Source organism: Hyperolius riggenbachi, chromosome 4, assembly GCF_040937935.1.
Source record: "Hyperolius riggenbachi isolate aHypRig1 chromosome 4, aHypRig1.pri, whole genome shotgun sequence".
NCBI lineage: Eukaryota > Metazoa > Chordata > Amphibia > Anura > Hyperoliidae > Hyperolius > Hyperolius riggenbachi.
Window position 1 is genome coordinate 333,491,971 of NC_090649.1, and position 20,286 is coordinate 333,512,256.

General features: G+C 42.2%; 1 protein-coding gene across 1 annotated transcript in view; it reads right to left on the reverse strand.

The window, feature by feature from the left end:
* NUP133 (nucleoporin 133) overlaps nucleotides 1-20,286 on the reverse strand; it is a 175,379-nt gene that overhangs the window by 69,286 nt on the left and 85,807 nt on the right. Inside the window, exons 11-12 of the mRNA XM_068231837.1 lie at nucleotides 15,377-15,524; nucleotides 415-569 (exon numbers count right to left, since the gene is read on the reverse strand). Coding sequence (XP_068087938.1) covers nucleotides 415-569; nucleotides 15,377-15,524 — 303 coding nt within the window. The remainder of the gene's footprint in view (nucleotides 1-414; nucleotides 570-15,376; nucleotides 15,525-20,286) is intronic.

Sequence of the window (20,286 nt, forward strand, 5' to 3'; positions counted from 1 at the left end):
GCCGGGCGCATCCACTAGGTGGCGCTAATTACTATTCCCCCTCCAGGCCGCCATGGATAGTAGGGAAATATGTAATTCTGGTGGAGTTTTATTGCCACCTAGTGGATGCGCCCGGCTAACGGAAAAGTACCCAGTTTTTTGGCTGTTGGACAGAGCAACTGACATTCACTAAGTGCTTTTGAAAATAAATAAATCCCTGAGAATCCCCTATGAAGAGTTGGACTAGTCCAAAACCTGTCGCTTCTGTCAGATTTCTACTACCTACTGTAAGTGACAGCAACATAGGAGAAAAGTAACTTTTGGCTCATTTTACTCTGGAAAAACGTACTTATTTGTATGTTTGCACATATTTACAATTTTTTGCCATAACTCCCCTTCAAGGAAAAGCTAATTAAAATTAAATATCCATGGTACCTGATTATTGACAGCCAGCGACAATGACAGTGAATCTTCCACGTCTTCTGGCAATACAGATGCATTCTCTTGAGGAACTATTGTGAGAAGGCCACTCTTTCTGGTAAAAATCACTGGCAGATCAGCACAAAATCCAGCACCTATGATATGATCACCTATGAAGAAATAGCGTAATATATTAAGACAGAGAACAGAGTGCTATGCTACAATTTACAGCACTGTCATCCACAAGCCTGAGAGTCTACCAATCTGAACAGGAAAGGAAAGTCAACTGAGGCAGTAGCACTTAGTTCAAAATTAGGACTTTTATCCATTACTGCAGGTCTTCCTTATATTTCAACTATGCTGTGGTACGTTTTTTCCTTCTAAAAACAAGATGTCGGAAACGTTTACTTATTCATTAATTGTATTTATAAAGCACCAACATATTACGCAGCACTGGACATTAGTTAAATTACAGACAATATTTAGGGGTGACATACAGCAATAAGACAATACATTAATACATGCAAACCAGATCATGCAGCACAGTATGAGTAAAAGCTAAGTCACTGGATGGGAGCATGCCCAGTCAAGTTCACTCAAGAGTTCACTCAGATTCATAGGATGGGTGTACAGTAATGGAGGTGCATGAACAGGTGTGATACATAAGGAGGAGGACCCTGCCAGAAGGCTTACAATCTAGTTTACTTCCACATTATCTACAACTGAAGCACATAATTCATATGTAAACGAAGCAGGGCTTTACGGTGCCTGCCTCGAGCCGCACAGCACCGAAGCTTGGCGCAGCTATAGCAGTAATGCTATAGTCTGCGCCTCATGCACGGGGTAATTCATGGATCCAGCGATTGCTGGACCACTATTATATCTCCCTCCGAGTTGTGACGACTCGGGAGGGGGAATAGTATTTCACCCCCCCGAATTTGTGCGGCAGGGACGAATGGTATATGCACGTCATTCCTTTATGCCCTTAAAATGGAAATATACTATTGGAAATATACTATTTAAGGTTTTCTCCTACCTTAAAGTAGTAGCCATCAGACAATGGGCTTGATTCACAAAGCGGTGCTAACTGTTAGCACGCCTGTGAAAACCCCCTTAGCACGTCTAAACGAGCTTTTCGCGTGCAAAACTTTACGCGCGCAAAACATTATGCGCGCAAAACTTTACACGCGTACTGCACAGAGCGCAGAGCTCCACGCGAAGTGCCCATGAAAGCCTATGGGACTTAGCGCGCGTGCGTAAAGTTTTGCGCACGTAAACTTAGTGCACAATCTGATTGAGAAATCCGGTGCTAACCTACTTAGCACCCTGGTTAGCACGTCTAAAGACTTTAGACGTGCTAAGTAGGTTAGCACTGCTTTGTGAATCAAGCTCAATATGTGTAAACTTCAAACTTTAATCATGCACATAGACAACACGTTTCACAGGTCAAAAAGCCACTTCCTCAGGTCAATAACAGTGCTTCCGCACAGGGAGACTGAATCCCAGGTGCCCTCTGGTGCAGTTATATAGCTCAGTTAAATTAACCTGCTGCGGTTGTGCTATAAAATAGCCTTTCTGGATGTATGTATGCCTGACTTTTTTTAAGGGTACTTTTTCCCCATAGGCTGAAGATTGGGGATACAGCAGCATGGAGCTGGGGGAAAGAGAATGCAGGGGGACATCGGAGGACCACCAGGAGGACATAGGGGGACTCAGGAGGATGGGGATAGACAAGGACACGGGTACAGAGGGCCACACTAGGAGGACCCTAAAGATACAAGGGGGACATTGGGGTACACAAGAGGTGGAACCAGCATAGGAAGAGGCGGCACAGTGGGGAAGACACACAGCAGAGGAACATGTGTGTTCACAGAAATACAAGACATCCCCTGAAAATAATCTCCAGCACATTTTTTGGTGAAAAATTAATATAAGACACTGTCTTATTCTCAGGGAAACATTGTCTATCTGCTCATAAATTACTTACTACACTCATTGAATTGACATATTGCACTATTGTGGCTCTCGATCCTTTTTTATATTTTTAAGGAAACATTTTCTTTATTTTAGATGTTGTACCTTTGATCTTTTCACCACACAATATTTATATAATATGTATAAAGCTTTATATAAGCATTTATTTTCTTACAAGGTTGTCAATCCCTTTTTTATAGTAGCATTACACTCATCACCTAATGATTGGAGGAATTGAGGGGCACGCTTAGTGTTAATGCTGCTGAACAGTCAATTACCAGCATTCTGTCTTCTGACAAGCAGTGACAGGAGAGAAAAGAGATTAATCTGACATGAAAAATACCCTGCATGGCAGATAAAAGCAAGCAGCTGTTACTTTTTGGATGACCCCCATATGTGGCTCTACTGGTAGCACTTGTGAGAGGAATGTTGCATAGTGCCAAATTACCTCATGGTGAACCACAGTTACCATTTTTTTAGTTGATCTGAAGGAACTAATACAAGGTGCAGTTTGGTTCACTAGAGCACAGGTATTTTTTGTGTATACAAGTGTAAATAGTCACTTTGTAATACAGTAAAGCTTTGGCTTGGATGTTACAGCAATTGACCATTAAATTTGGCTTTTTGAAAATCATTCCACAATGTGCTCACTATTTTTGAACTTTCACTTTATGTGGTACTGTCACCTGTTCTATGTTGCACACAAATGAGTGAATTGTTTTCTAATCTGTTCGATTTTTTTTAACAATTTAATACTAAGCCAAACATGCAATGTTTGTTTCTATTCAATTCAACGGACATCAAAATAGCTTCTTGAGGTGTTGATCAATTTACACTGAATTGTCATATGCATAAGTCTGTTTCATGTAAATTTGGTTGTTTTTGATAACACCCCCCCCAACCTTGAAAAAGCTTTCCAGGTGTGTAGGCCAGTGATGGCTAACCTTGGCACTCCAGCTGTGACAAAACTACAGATCCCATCATGCCTCTGCCTCCCTGAGTTATGCTTAAAGTTGTCAGAGTATTGCAATGCCTCATGGGACTTATAGTTCCACCACAGCTGGAGTTGCAAGGTTAGCCATCACTGGTGTAGGCAATATTAGCACCTATCCTTGTCATTCTCTCACATTTACAGTAATAAAAGGAATGCAGCACCTATAAAACGTTTTGCTATAAACTGAGCAGCAGTTGTTCAACAGCATTAATGGTTACTTTGTGTGGCCTATTAAGAATGCCATTTCCTATTTACTCTCCAAGTTCTGAAGTTCTTTATCTTTCAGATAAAAGTTAAAATTGCCAAACGCGTATTACCAACACACACAAAGGCTAGGCTTTTTGCTCGGGTGTGAATTATTGGTCTGACAATCAGCATCCATGAAAGGCGAGCTCGTTCTTCAATCATGCACAAGTAATTATTCCTCAATCTGTGCTTAAAAAATTGCCTCCAACAGTTTTAGATCACATTAACATATTTATGTTGATTATGTTTTGTCTTCTTGCTTGCAGAGTTACAGACTCATCAGTGAAAATTAATGCATAAACTGCTAATAGTAACTGTACATTTCAAGTGGGTTCAAGCTGAATTTTGACTATTTTGACTATGCTAATCCAAAACTTAAATTTTATTTTTCACCTGCTCAGTTGTACATTTGCTTTTTGTGATTTGGATCAATACAATAATAATACAATACAATAACATTTGTAAAGCACTTTTCTCCCATAGGACTCAAAGCGCATAGCTGTGTCTCAGATTAATACAGGGTTGCAGGCTGGGTTGTGTTACAGAGGAGATAGTCAGATGTTCATGAATGCCAGACTGAAGAGGTAGGTTTTTAGTTTAGACTTAAATGCTTCCAGGGATGGAGCTGTCCTGATTGGGTGTGGCAGGGAGTTCCAAAGTGTAGGGGCAGCATGACAAAAGGCTCTGTATCCAAAGGTTTTGAGGTGGACTCTGGGGGTGACCAAGGTGTTACGTCCTTTTGATCTAAGATTGTGGGGGGGTGTGATGTAGTTGCAACAAGTCCTTCAGGTATCCAGGGCCCAAATTGTGCAAGGATTGAATGTCAGTAAGCCAATCTTAAACAGAATTCTCCATTTTATCGGTAGCCAGTGGAGTGAGCTCAGGGTTGGTGTTATGTGGCAATGGCAGGGTTGGCTCGTTAACAGCCTTGCGGCGGCATTCTGTACTAATTGCAGGCGGCGTAAGTCTTTCTTATGCAGGCCTGTGTAGAGGACGTTGCAGTAGTCTAACCTTGATGTGACGAAGGCATGAACTAGGGTTGGAAGATCCTCTGAAGGAATTAGGTGTTTAATCCTTGCAATATTCCTTAGGTGAAAGAAGGAATGTTTCACAACAGCTGAGATTTGATTCCTGAAGCTTAATTTCCCATCAATCAGTACTCCCAGGCTGCGCACACAGTCTGAATTGTTCAGGTCTGAGCTCCCTATCCTTAGCGGTGTTGGTTGAGGCTTGGGCTGCTTTGCTGTTGAGCCCTGGCCCTCGATAACAAGAACCTCAGTTTTGTCAGCATTAAGTTTTAGCCAATTATTATTCATCCACTCCTGAAGCTCAGCTAAGCATGCGTTTATTTGTGGAGTAGGGATCAAGGTCTTTCTGCTTATCCCTACTTACACTTCAGCTTATAGAGGACTGGATAATCTCAAGAATGGTTTAGTACAGTGCAGAATTCACTGTTCTTCAATAACCACAAATTTTCCAATCCAAGCGGTAGCAATCACAACTGCCAATGTATTTGACATCTAAATGTGAGAGAAGCATTGATGTAAAGACAGTTAACCCTTTTGCACAGCTCACATGCAAATGTTCATACAAATGCATACACTGGAACCACTGCTAGCCCTACAGCGAAGTTAAAACTTGGTACGAAAAAAATACATTCTCTTGCGTAGTCACCTATACCGCACAGAAGTTCCCCAGTATTCGTAGGTGTTCTAATTCTGGCCCTGTGACGTACATAGTGTGCACATTCATTGCATCAAACCTATCAATACGTTTGCATGTCTACACTATGCATGTCACAGGGCCAGAGTTTGGTTACCTAAGAATACCGAAGTACTTTTGCACGGTGTAGGTGCCTACGCAAGAGAATGTATTCTTCTGTACCAAAAAACCCACCTATTAATTTGGCTGTAGGGCTAGCAGTGGTTCTTGCAAGTTACCAATGTGGCCAGGGTTTAATCCACTCCCTCCTTCCCCTGTCTGTGACAATTGCCAGTAGTTACACAGCTTTTGCTGGTGTGTGCATGATGCACATGGATATATTTTGTTAGCTCCCTCGTGGGATTAGTTTAATCTGTAGCACACAGAAAGAACGCTGTGCACCTTACTCTTGCATGTTTTTATTCCATCCTTCAGCCAACAGCCAGCATGAATGACATAGAAAAACAGAATTGTCAAACCTGGATCGATGGGGGTGCCGGGGAAGAAGTGACCAGGGGATAGGTGGACGGCACTACAGCCGTTTCACGCCGTTTGGCGCTTGTTCACGTGCGTGTGTCCAAAACGGGGCAGCGCTCCCACTTTGGCTGCATAGCGCAGCCCAGCACGATGATGTAAGCTGTATGCCTGAGTCTCCGCCTCTTCACCCCCGACCCTCACTCCCACGTAACTCACACCAATGGGACACCAATGGGGCGCGGCTTGAAGACTGTATGTAGGAAGCCGTCCAGCACTGCCCCGTTTTGGACACACGCACGTGAACAAGCGCCAGACGGTGTGAAACGGCTGTAGTGCCGTCCACCTATCCCCTGGTCACTTCTTCCCGCTCACCCCGGCACCCCCATCGATCCAGGTTTGACAATTCTGTTTTTCTATGTCATTCGGGGCTGTTGGCTGAAGGATGGAATAAAAACATGCAAGAGTAAGGTGCACAGCGTTCTTTCTGTGTGCTATATGTCTAAGTTTGTGCTCTGCACTGTCTAAAGGCTTGCTGCACTTCTCTCTGCTTTGACTGTGAGCTAACCACCAGGTGCCAATGTATGGGTGAAGCTTGTTGCAGATTCATTGGAGCTAGTTCTACCCCCTACTTAACCAGCTGTGTGCCAAGTGATTTTTTCTACTAAAGTGTACTATATTAGTTTAATCTGTTCCAGGATAGGACGTCAGGATGTGTGCTCCTAATCTTTTGATAGGTTTGATGCAATGAATGTTTGCATGTCTGCACTATGCATGTCACAGGGCCAGAGTTAGGACACCTATGAATACCTGGGTACTTCTGCACTGTGTAGATGACTATGCAAGAGAATGTATTCTTCTGTACCAAGACCACAGTTTTAACTTGGCTGTAGGGCTAGCAGTGCTTCCTGGATGATTAATTTCAGTGAATACATGAACATTTGCATATTATTGTGCAAAGGGTTAACTGTCTTTGCTATTTTGCTGGCTACACCCCTTTACCCCCACTCCCCCCCAGTAACTTATTTAAATGTCCTAACTTGAGGTGGTGTGCCCCGATTTATGTACTGATGTAAAGCTCTGTACATTTAGTGTTTTCATGCTGAAACTACGGTATATGTTTAGCCAACATGGTTGCAAAGGATTGTGTGTACACATGTCCCAACATCACTGGTCTCTCCCCCAGAAATTTGATGGCATAGATCAGGCATGGGCAAACTTGGCCCTCCAGCTGTTACGGAAATACAAGTCCCACAGTGCATTTGTCTTTATCATGACTGTGGCTGTCAGACTCCTGCAATGCATTGTGGGACTTGTAGTTCCGTAACAGCTGGAGGGCCATGTTTGCCCATGCCTGGCATAGATCATTCAAGCCTCAATGCTATAGTTTCTGTGGCAACTCCATTTGAAGTTTCTGCAAAAGGTCACTACTTGCTTGTCATTCTCCCTGCCCTCTCCAAGGAACAGAACATACTGCTCAACTGGGAGCCAGCCAAAATGATCTCAAACAATCATTTCTGCTGACAATAATTTAAAGTGTATAATTAACGTAACTCATGGATGACAATAGACTGGGGGTATCAGAGTCTCCTGCCTGTCAGTTTGTGCAAGAGCAGATAATAAGTAACTTATGCAGGAAGGGGAAGGTAAACTGGGCTGTGTGTATGGAAAACTAGTGCAACACAGAGTACAAATACTTGACTAAAAAAGTAATGCAATTGGCCTTACATTCAGTTCTGGCAATTCAATGTGGTCAGTAAATTGAAAAGGAAAAACGATATATATATATATATATATATATATATATATATATATATATATATATATATATACATACATATACACAGACACACATATACATATATACACATATATACACGGAGGAAAGCCCAACAGAGACTTTTCTTTCTCCGACAACTAAAAAAGTTTGGTATGGCCCAAAAACTTCTGACAAACTACTCCGCTACAATCAAATCTGTCCTATGCTCTTCCATCCTGGTTTGGTACGCTAGCTCCTCTGCCAGCGACAGACTCAAAATGCAGAGGGTCATCAGATCAGCGGAGAGGATCATCGGGAGATCCCTTCCCTCTCTGGACCTCCTTTACCATTCCAGGTTGTACTCCAGAGCATTAAAGATCACCAACGACCCCTCAAACCCAGGCTATCGCTTCTTTAGTCAGCTCCCCTCGAGCCGGAGACTCCGGTTCCGGTCCATCTTCACCAAGACCTTAAGGCATAAAAACAGTTTCTTTCCCTTGGCTGTCAACCTTCTGAACTTTCTCCACGTAACTGCCCATCCCCACACCACAACACCATGCCGGCACTGAGGCACTCTAGACATAGATAGACGGCGCTCTAGCTCAAGCTGACTTTTTTTGGTTGTTGTCGGGTGTTTTCGTGTTGTAACTTATGCTACATTGTCTCTCTCTGCATCTGGTATATTGTTGTGTTCCTTCCTGACTGCTTGATTTGTCCTGTATCTGTATCTATATCCTGTATCAGTACCCTGTAAGTGCCAAGCCCAATTCCGGGCACGACCTAGTCGTGCTTGGCGATAATAAAGATTCTGATTCAGATATATATATATATATATATATATATATATATATATATATATATATATATATATAAATAAATAAATATAGAGATATATAGAGATATATAGATATATATATATGCTTCGTGCATCACACCCTATGTATGGTGACAGGCTTTAAGAGCAACTTTATATAGATGTTTAAAAGCAAATTACTAAACATTAAAACAACCCTGCAATTCAACACTGCTGCAAGGTATTACTTTTTTTTTTTTTAACAAACATAACAGTGGTGTGAAAAACTATTTGCCCCCTTCCTGTTTTCTTATTCTTTTGCATGTTTGTCACACTTAAATGTTTCTGCTCATCAAAAACCGTTAACTATTAGTCAAAGATAACATAATTGAACACAAAATGCGGTTTTAAATGATGGTTTTTATTATTTAGTGAGAAAAAAACCTCCAAATCTACATGGCCCTGTGTGAAAAAGTGATTGCCCCCCCCTTGTTAAAAAATAACTTAACTGTGGTTTATCACACCTGAGTTCAATTTCTGTAGTCACTCCCAGGCCTGATTACTGCCACACCTGTTTCAATCAAGAAATCACTTAAATAGGAGCTATCTGACACAGAGAAGTAGACCAAAAGCACATCAAAAGCTAGACATCATGCCAAGATCCAAAGAAATTCAGGAACAAATGAGAACAAAGTACTGTAATTGAGATCTATCAGTCTGGTAAAGGTTATAAAGCCATTTCTAAAGCTTTGGGACTCCAGCGAACCACAGTGAGAGCCATTATCCACAAATGGCAAAAACATGGAACAGTGATGAACCTTCCCAGGAGTGGCTTACCGACCAAAATTACCCCAAGAGCGCAGAGAAAACTCATCCGAGAGGCCACAAAAGACTCCAGGACAACATCTAAAGAACTGCAGGCCTCACTTGCCTCAATTAAGGTCATTGTTCACGACTCCACCATAAGAAAGAGACTGGGCAAAAACGGTCTGCATGGCAGATATCCAAGGCTTTTAAGCAAAAAGAACATTAAGGCTCGTCTCAGTTTTGCTAAAAAAACATCTCAATGATTGGCAAGACTTTTGGGAAAATACCTTGTGGACCGACGAGACAAAAGTTGAACTTTTTGGAAGGTGCGTGTCCCGTTACATCTGGCGTAGAAGTAACACAGCATTTCAGCAAAAGAACATCATACCAACAGTAAAATATGGTGGTGGTAGTGTGATGGTCTGGGGTTGTTTTGCTGCTTCAGGACCTGGAAGGCTTGCTGTGATAGATGGAACCATGAATTGTACTGTCTACCAAAAAATCCTGAAGGAGAATGTCCGGCCATCTGTTCGTCAACTCAAGCTGAAGCGATCTTAGGTGCTGCAGCAGGACAATGACCCAAAACACACCAGCAAATCCACCTCTGAATGGCTGAAGAAAAACAAAATGAAGACTTTGGAGTGGCCTAGTCAAAGTCCTGACCTGAATCCTATTGAGGTGTTGTGGCATGACCTTAAAAAGGCGGTTCATGCTAGAAAACCCTCAAATAAAGCTGAATTACAACAATTGTGCAAAGATGAGTGGGCCAAAATTCCTCCAGAGCGCTGTAAAAGACTCGTTGCAAGTTATCGCAAACGCTTGATTGCATTTATTGCTGCTAAGGGTGGCCCAACCAGTTATTAGATTCAGGGGGCAATTTCTTTTTCACACAGGGCCATGTAGGTTTTGCGTTATTTTTCTCACTAAATAATAAAAACCATCATTTAAAACTGCATTTTGTGTTCAATTATGTTATCTTTGACTAATAGTTAACGGTTTTTGATGAGCAGAAACATTTAAGTCTGACAAACATGCAAAAGAATAAGAAGTCAGGAAGGGGGCAAATAGTTTTTCACACCACTGTGTATATATATATATATATATATATATATATATATATATATATATATATATATATATATATATATATATATATATAGATCTGTGGAAGCTCCACCCAATTAGTCTCAAGCAAGCGTAACAGAAGCTAGAACACATTGGCCTCTATTCATAAAGCATTCCCGCATGCGGTAATGCTCAAAACAGCTGACTTTACCGACCACTTAGCAAAGTGCCCATTCATAAAAGCTGTTTTCGCATGAAAAGCTACAATTCCTGAGCAGTGTGGGAAATTACCGCCTTGTGCGGTGATTATCACAACACGTCACTGAAGGCTTAATTCATAAAGATTAGAGCAGGCGGAATGGGAATGGAGAACACAGACTGTTTAGATAAGGCGATAAGCAAGCGATAACAGGCAAGATAACAGGCAAGATGACAGGCAAGATGACAGGCAAGCTAATGGAGACAGACCTCCCAGGCAGCTGCAGTGAGAGCAGAACAAAAAAGGCAACCCAGAATATCCAGGCTGTGTTTTTTTTAACCCCCTGGGTACCTGTTTTCAGATAAATTTCACATCAGAAAGCCTGCATGTGTAACATTTCTTGAAGTTCTTCTAAGCTGCAGCAATTAAATAGATTAGAAAGACTATTAGACGGATTCAGCGCAGATTCAGAGCAAGGAGAGGCAATTAAAAAAAAAATGCAGATATAAAGGGATGCTGGGGCTGCCTCCTTTATACTGTGTCTGCACAGAGAAAATTTATCAACTCAGCCTGTACCGCTAGTTTAGTGCGGGAATTCCCCGACCTATCATCGCAAGTGTAAACTTTTTTATGAATTAGCACACAAAAGTCTAAAATACCGATGCGGTAATTTCCCTCCAAGATTTTTTTCCCCGCAAATGTTTTATGAATAGAGCCCATTACATCCAATTCCAGTATAAGGGAATTTCTTACATAGGTGTAACATCTGCAGCAAGTGTGCAGCGGTGGAGCGCCGAGACCTGGGCTGTGGCTCGGATTTCCAGTTCTCGGGGGGAGGGGGCGCTGACGTCACTGAGGCGCAAGGTGGCTCTGAGACGCTATTGGATAGGTGGACGTGTTCCCAATACACGCTCCGCAGATGTAAACAGTAGTGCACGTTCTAGCACCAAGCTTAGTGTAGGGCCCAAAACAGAATAATCTACCCTTCTGGAAACAAAATGGATTCTTCCCCTGTCGAGGATGTGAAGCATGCAAAGAAGCAAATGGCATAAAAAAAACCCAGAGGTTACATCATTCAGCAATGGCCGTAAATTAAAAATCTTGCAGAATATATCATGTAATAGTTTAGGTGTAGTATACATGCTGTGGTGTAGCTGTGGAAAACAGTACATTGGTAGAACCACCAGAAGATTGAAGACTGGAGTACAAGAACACATTAGAAATATTAAGAGAGGCTTTAATGGGCACAGTGTATCAGAGCACTTCAGTAAACAACATAACAGTGATCCAAAGTATCTGTCCTTCTGTGGATTAGAAAAGGTGAAATATAGCTGGAGAGGCTGACACAAAGTTAGACCGATATCTATGCGAGAGACAAAATGGATCTATGGAATGGTATGCATGAAGCCGGGGGGTCATAATATAGAGCTTGACTTAAACTGTTTAATTGCTGACAATGGAGGAGAGGGGTAGAATAAATTCATAAAACCTTGTAATTGAGGGTAACCATCTTGGTGGATGTGTTTGTTGCGGATATCAATGATGGAATTAGAAGTGATGTATTGATGGAGTAAAAGAAGTGGTCTGTATGTAAAATTAAAATTTTAAATATAATGTATTGTTGAGATAAATCAAATAGTACCTTGTATGTGGAATAAAAGAAAGGGAATGTGGATTTACAATATTCAAAAGGATAATATGAATTTGTATAATGCATAGGAATAAGGATGTGATCAATTTTATTTATCAACCTTGTGAACGGACTTTCCCCTTTAAGGCAGATCCATGCAGCGAGAAATAGCTGATATGAGGATAATACGCATAGTGATGCAGGCTCAATACAGCCAATGGAGGCAAAGGAGGAGTGGCCGATGCTGGAAATTAGTAATGAACACGCATGCTGTGGTCTTGTGGCAGGGATTGGAAGCGAAGGGAACAAGAGTGTGTGGCGACCAATCAGATCGCTGCGCTTGGCAGCCAATAAGGTGAGCAGATTGAAGTTAAGTATCCTGGTATGGCATCCAATGCCCATGCTCCTGATGCGTCACAAGAGAGTGACGAAACTAGTCCGGCAAGGATAGGACGTACCAGGAAGTGAGCGGTGAAGGCGGAGGATGCCTCTTATAAACTGGATCTGCCACTGGCTGAGAGTTCAACCTCTGCTTCATTCACTCTGGCAGAACCTTTTAGCTTCCCTCCTCTTCCTCCTTTATGTCATCTATCAGCTCCTGTGACAATGAAGAGCAGTCACAGGGGAAAAAGGCATCTTGATCCTGGAACCATTAAAGGTGCGTACACATGCACTACATCCAACAACGACGGGTCTTTCAGACCCACCCGCTGGGCAGACGTTCAGCCGACAGTAGTGCGTGTGTACGCACTGTCAGCGGACTGATAAGGTTGTTTCTTTTTTTTCTTAATAAAGAATTTTATTGTGCAACTTTCAATACAGGCATGTATAACATGTAAAAGGCAATAACTTTTAACAATCGTATGGTATGTGACAGTAATCAAGTGGAATACAAGCAAATTGCATAGGTAAGGCTATATAGGTCAGCAGAACATAGATAATGTGTATAGACCATCACATGTTCTTATATTATGCACACTGCATTACATAAACTATAAAATAATAATAAAATAAGAACAAGAGGGAAAAGAGTATAAGACGGTGCATCAGGATCAATCAACAAAGCTATTGGGTAAATAGAGTCTACGAGCGGGATTAAGTGTGTAATACATACGAGTTGGTGTGACTAGGGATGAGGGTACAGTCAATGTATAATACATAAGGGTTATCAGGGGTATCTTAACAGGCATTACTCACAACCTGGGGGGTACGCTATGTATGTTCATAATTTGTGCATACTCTTCCTTAGTTTGGAAATCTATCCACAGAGCCCAGGTGAGGAAGTGTTTATCAAAGGAGTTTTTTTGTAAGTAGGATATCTCTTCGATTTCCATAATAGAGTTTATTGCTAGGAACCATTCTTTTAAACTAGGGATTTGGGTGGATCTCCAATGTCGTAGAATAAGGCCCTTGGCAGCATTAAGAAGGAATGGGAGTATGGTTTTCTTATATTTTCGAGGGCTTGTATCAGTTTTATGGAATAAGACCACCCAGGGGTCCCTAACCAGGGAGATATCAGTTATTTTTAACACGAGCTCCAGAATATTGTCCCAGAATTTCTTAATAGCTGGGCAGGTCCACCATATATGTAGCATTGTTCCTATTTCACCACATTCTCTCCAGCAGAGGCTGTGTACCTCTACCTTGAACCTAGCAAGACGAGCGGGTGTATAATACCATCTAGAAATTAGTTTGTAGTTAGCTTCCTGTATTTTAAAGCTTATAGAGGAAATATGTACCAGTTTCAACACCGTATCCCTCTCTGTTATCGAGAGGGTGGAGCCGATCTCCGCCTCCCACCTCTCCACAAATGCAGGACCGTCCTGATACAGCTGATCTAGGATGATATCATAAAAAAATACCATGAGTAGGCCTGGCCTCCTGTAGGAAGATTTTAGAGAGGGGGGAGGGGGAGATGAGTGAGTCTCCAGAAATACTCAATGAAGAGATAAAATGATGGAGTTGTCTCCAATGCCAACTATCCAGCGGAAGAGTTCCCACTTTATTTCTGAAATATTCTAATTGGTGAAGGGTATGATTTGAGGTGAGTACTTCAGACAATCTCAGAACCTTATCTGCGCTTGAGGACCATTTACTGAAGACCGAGCTAGTCTGGCCTGGTGGGAAATGTGGGTAGCCAGTAATTTTTTACTATATAATTTCCTCATCGTGGAATGCCATATTTTCAAGGTAGTTATAATTGTCGGGTAGTCTATTTTCAGCAATGGGATCTTAGATTCTGGGATCCAAATTAAGTCTTTCAGGGGGCGAGAGGCCGGGCGGATCGCTCAGAAACAGCCGTATCAGTCCGTACACACGCTGGACTGTCTTGGAACGCCCACCCAGCGGGAGGTGACGACGGACCCATTGTTACCTCCAGTCCGGCGTGTGTACGGACTTTAACTCTCACCTGACAGCAGGGATCTGCCAGATGCAATTACACAAACAATTGCAAATGATAAGCCTGCATCTAATGTAGCCTTACTGTTTTTTAAGGTTCTAACAGCTGGTACACACAAGGCAATATTTACTTCCAATCACCAAATGATTCAATCAGTATGATTGGACAACCTGTTAATTCTGGAGTGACTGTCTCAACTGATGGGTATGGATCCAAAATTAATAAGGACAGGGGTGGGGATGGGGAGATATTCTGCTACTGTTAATACCTCTACCTTGGTCTATTGCATAGATTTCTTAATGCTGGGAATACACAATGAGATTTTTTTCAGCAGATTTACTGTCTGATCAATTTTCCAAACGTTTTTCTAATCGATTTCCATTCACTTCATTGAGAAATCGGTCAGAAAAACGATCGGAAATAAGATCGGACCTGCCAGAAATTATCTATCGAACCATCTATCTGCCAAAAAAAAACTCATGGTATATTCCCAGCATTAGGTAGACAGGAGATGATGTGTCTATGGTTTGCAACTGCTAGCACGTCTCTAGAACGTAAGCCTGGGTTGTCTGGTGGTGGAGGTGGAGATATGCCAGTCTACAGCTGATAAGCTGATATAGTGGACGACCCACCCCAATTGATAGGAGTCCAGTTTCCTGGTCTACATTTCAGGTTTCTTTGGTAGACCGGAAATAAGGTCACCAACATGGCAGAGTAAGTAGTAGGCAAAATAGCTAGATCACTGCATTCACAAGCAGAACATTAAATGACTTTTTTGATGTACTTTGGGGAGCAAAGATATAACTGTATTTATGTGCATATTTTAAGAGTTATCCTAAGCATTTTTCCAGTCATGTATATGAACTGTAAATATAAACATACCGGTAGCTGCATTTTGTGTTAAATTTATATTGCTGAAGTCTACAAAATTTACCTTGACCTTCAAATGATATTTTCTCTTGTGGCAAAGAGCTTCTCCTAGTGCCAGTGGAACAAGCAAAAACTATTCCTTTGGTGTAGATGTATGCGACTTGGCTAGTATAATTCGGGACAACAAGCCGAGAAGACAACGTATCTTCGGACTACAATTGAAAAGAAGACAGAGTGTAAAAAAAAAAACAAAAAAAAAAACCACACACAAAAAAACCAAAACGCTGTACAGTTTTAATTTAAAGGGATACTGTAAGGGGGGGGAATTAGTTGAACTTACCCAGGGCTTCTAATGGTCTCCCGCAGACATCCTGTGCCCGCACAGCCACTCCCCAATGCTCCGGCCCCGGCTCCGGTTCACTTCTGGAATTTCAGACTTTAAAGTCTGAAAACCACTGCGCCTGTGTTGCCGTGTCCCCGCTCCTGCTGATGTCACCAGGAGCGCACGGAGCAGGCACAGACCATACTGGGCCTGCGCAGTACGCTCCTGGTGACATCAGCGGGAGCGAGGACACGGCAACGCAGGCGCAGTGGTTTTCAGACTTTAAAGTCTGAAATTCCAAAAGTGATCCGGGGGCGGGGCCGGAGCATTGGTGAGTGGCTGCGCGGGCACAGGATGTCTGCGGGGGACCATTAGAAGCCCTGGGTAAGTTCAACTCATTTTCCCCCGACCCCCCTACAGTATCCCATTAAACTCGGGGGGGGGGGGGGGGGGGGACACAATTTATTTTTTATTTTTACTTAACAAAAGGCTTGTCAAACATCCAGCCTGCAGCAACTTTTTTTTGTAGCTCCTGATCATTTACTTCCAGCTTTTGGAAAATATTCCCTATTTTCTTTCACACGCATAAGCGTGTATTTCAATTTAAGACTGGAAATAAATCTGAGAGTCCATTTTCCATTCACCATGGCTCTCATCAATAATTCCCAACACTGTAAAACAGAATTTATGAGATTGTACACGGTGCCCAAAGGAATAGCTCATTATATACCTACAGTAACTACACTCCTAATGGATTTGCATGTTGCTCTCAAATTCAGCCCTTTAAACTTATTTGGTGGGACAGTCTCCATGAGCTATCCAAACAACTCTGGCCATTCAAATGTAGTCCACATGCGCTGGTCTTGGAGGAAATTATTATTTTGTATTTATTATAACGCTGACATCTTCTGCAGCGCTGTACATAGTATATTGTCTTGTCACTTAACTGTCCCTCAGAGGGGCTCACAATCTTATCCCTAATATAGTCTAGGGCCAATTTAGGGGGAAGACATTTTTGGGATGTGGGAGGAAACCAGAGTGCCTGGAGGAGACCCACACAGACACAAGAAAACATACAAACTCTGTTTAGATAGCGCTCTGGCTGGGATATTTCTCTGAGCACCTCCACCCTAAACGCCACAATAGGGAGCAGAAGGAGGAGTTAGATGCATTCAGGTGATTCCGCTGAGGAGCCAACTCTCACTCTCCTGGAGCTTCTACACTGTGCATGTTGCGATAAGATCGCAACAGAGCCAGAAAGTCAGATTAGGCATGAGCCATGCGACCATGCAATGAGACATACAGTACAATCAAAGTATGCCTCCCTGCAACCGTAAGTGCGAGGGTTACTAGGTTAATGCACAGCATACTCTGCACTGCTCCACTGGAACCCGCTGAACCATGCCACACTTAATGTGAAAGCCTCATAGGAATATCATAGCAATATTGTCCACTGTGACGCAACACAGTGTGAAAGGGCCCTAACACTTTTTGCACCGTGTGAGAGATGGCATAATCCACAAATCAAGTTAATGAAAAATCCCAGAGGATGAACTAGGGCTTTAGGCATACAATTATCCTGGTCACTGAAGTTTGCCAAATTCAAATCAGGGACTTCTTACATAAGTACACTACTAAATAAAACCAAAAATAACACATAGCCACTAAAGAATGAATCCAGCACCTGCCATCACTTCTACACTTTGGGGATTGGTGGAAGGGCACAGAAGTTCTCTGAGCCAGTCCGTGCTTTGGCAGGGAGAATGATCACTGTTTTTGTTAAAGAGAAAACAGTGAGTATTCTCAGTAGGTGTAGGAGCAGCGATGCGCGCGCGATCATTCACATGTGATCTCGATTGGCCCAGAGACAGGAGGGATTGGTGCAAGACACACACACACACACACACACACACACACACACACACACACACACACACACACACACACACACACACACACACACACACACACACACACACACACACACACACTACCTCAGAGCTGCTTTCTGAGCTGGCAGGAGCTGCTGGAGATTTGATAAAAATTCTCACATATTTTATTAAACTTTTAATAAAAAAAAAAAAAAAAAAAAAAAAAAAAAAACTTATATCCCATACCAACCCCACCTATAGGTAAATAACCTCACTTTTCCCTTTCTACCTTTCTTTTTCCTCTTTGTCAATACAATTCTCTGTATATCTCTCTGTATACATCATCGTATACGTCCCTGGTCCCTCCCTAACCCCTACTCTTTACACCTATTCATCTATCCATATATATTGCATAATGGCGAGAAAGCTATACACTGCTGATGAGGTGTGTGCCTTTTTGCAGCAAAGCAGTGAGATAATAGACTATGGCCGACGCCAGATGCTTATAGCCAGAGAGTGGAGACTGTGCCCCCCTGCCGAGCCACCCTTGGCCCTGCGTGTCTGCGTGCATTCCCAGCTCCCCAAACAAGTGGCTGCAGCATGCATGCATACAGTCGGAGACAGATGAGTGCAGGCAGCCTAAGGTAAGCCGCATCCTAGGCTAAAAATAAATGTAATCATTGCTGCGCAGCGCTGCCTATTAAAAAAAATTGACCTGAAGTTTTGAACAGCACAGGACAGAAGAAAAACAGGTTAAATGCACCCTGTATGTATTTAGAGTTTATTTTTTTTTTATTCTATGTTTCAATGTTTTTTATTGAACAGTTTTTGAAATTTTTACAACAACAGACTTTGGTATAGTATGTATTTAGAGTTTAGCATGTTTGGTTCCCCCTCATTTTTTTTATTTGTGTCTAATCGCAAGTTGTAATTTGATCTCTCTCCTGTGTCACCTGACTGCCATGGCAGATAAGCTCGTTTGAAAGCACAGGATGTTAACAATATGTCTGTTTCTATGAAAGCAGGAAGTAGAAACAGTGCAGATTTATTTCAAGATTTGTATCAGATGTAACAAAGAAATATTTTTTGTTTAAAGTGTACCAGAGAGGAGAAGAGTCTCTTGAACAATACTTACCTGAAGCTTCCTTGAGCCCTGCGCCTGCACAGTACTTCTGTGCAAGTGCAGATCGCTCCCAGGGACAGCAGTGCGGCAGGGGAGCACGCCTCGCCGGGCCGCACATGTGCAACTCGGCCAGGCTTTCAGGGTCAACTGTAGGTGGTAGGAGTCACCCACGGAGATGACAAGAAACGAGCAGCCCTAATGGGGCTTAAGGAAGCCCCAGGTAAGTATGGAACCCGAGATGCTTCTCGTGTTAGGTTCAATTTAAAAGGACCACTGTCGTGAAAATCTTAGAATTTAAAATATATGTAAACACATACAAATACAAAGCAGGTTTCTTCCAGAGGAAAAGGAGCCATAAATTACTTTTCTTCTATGTTGCTGTCACTTCAGAATCAGAATACTTTATTTTACAGTAGGTAGTAGTAATCTGACATTACTGACAGGTTTTGGGCTAGCCCATCTTCTCATAGGGGGTTCTCAGCATAGCCTTTATTCTTTATAAAGCCACTCCTTAAAAAAAAAGAGTTATACAAAGATTTTGGCCAGCCTCCACACTTTTTTGGCAGTTGGATAGAGCAACTGCCATTCACAAGTGCTTTTGACAAGACGCGGCCAGCCGGCCGTGATCTTCTCTGCAGGCGATCGCATTCTCCCGATAGATCGCGATCAAACTATTGGGCAGCCCTGTTGTAGACCTTCTGAAAAAAAATAAAAAATAAACCCTTTACTTGATTAGAGGTACTGGGTTTGTTTCTGCATAAATCTCAGCAAAGGATATTTGTAATGCCGGGAATACACGGGTTGATCTGGCGGCCGATTAGCCGCCGGATCGATTGCCGCTCGGGATTGAGCGGGTGGGAGTCGAGCGGCTTGATCGGGCCAGCTGAATATTATTAGCTGGCCGGATCAGCTGGTCGATACACGGGACAGAAACGTACCGTGTATCCCCAGCATAAGCAGATGAACCTGGAACCTGTGCTAAAACAGGGCTGAGAAAAACCAAACGCATTTTCTGATCGATTTCTGATAGTGAACAGAAAACAGTCGTAAATCGATGAGAAATCAGATCGGACATTTTGGAAATAAATCGATCTGACAGTAAATCTGCAAGGAAAAATCTCATAGTGTGTACCTTGCATAGCACAAGAAGTCTTCCCAGATTTACTTAAATCCAGCATGACTGCCTTGGAACTGTAGGCATTTTTACAGGAAAAACGTTTAATGGAGATATCTCCTAACATGTGGCTAGCCCTTAGAATTGCAGCAACTACTCCCATAACTGTAGCTTTAGCAGAGAGAAGTTTCTCAAAACTGAAGCTTATAAACTATGAGGTCAACCATGTCACAGGAATGTCTCAATGGCCTGGCTATAATCAGCATTCATAGAGACGTGTCTAGAAATATATCATTTGTTGATGTGATTAATGATTCTGCTGTTCGAAAGTCCAGCCGTGTTAAGTTTTAAAGAGACACTGAAGCGAAAAAAAATATATGATATAATGAATTGGTTGTGTACTATGAATAATTACTAGAAGATTAGCAGCAAAGAAAATATTGTCATATTTTTATTTTCAGGTATATAGTGTTTTTTCTAACATTGCATCATTCTCTAATATGTGCAGATTACACAACACTCAGCATTCAAAATGATTCTTTCA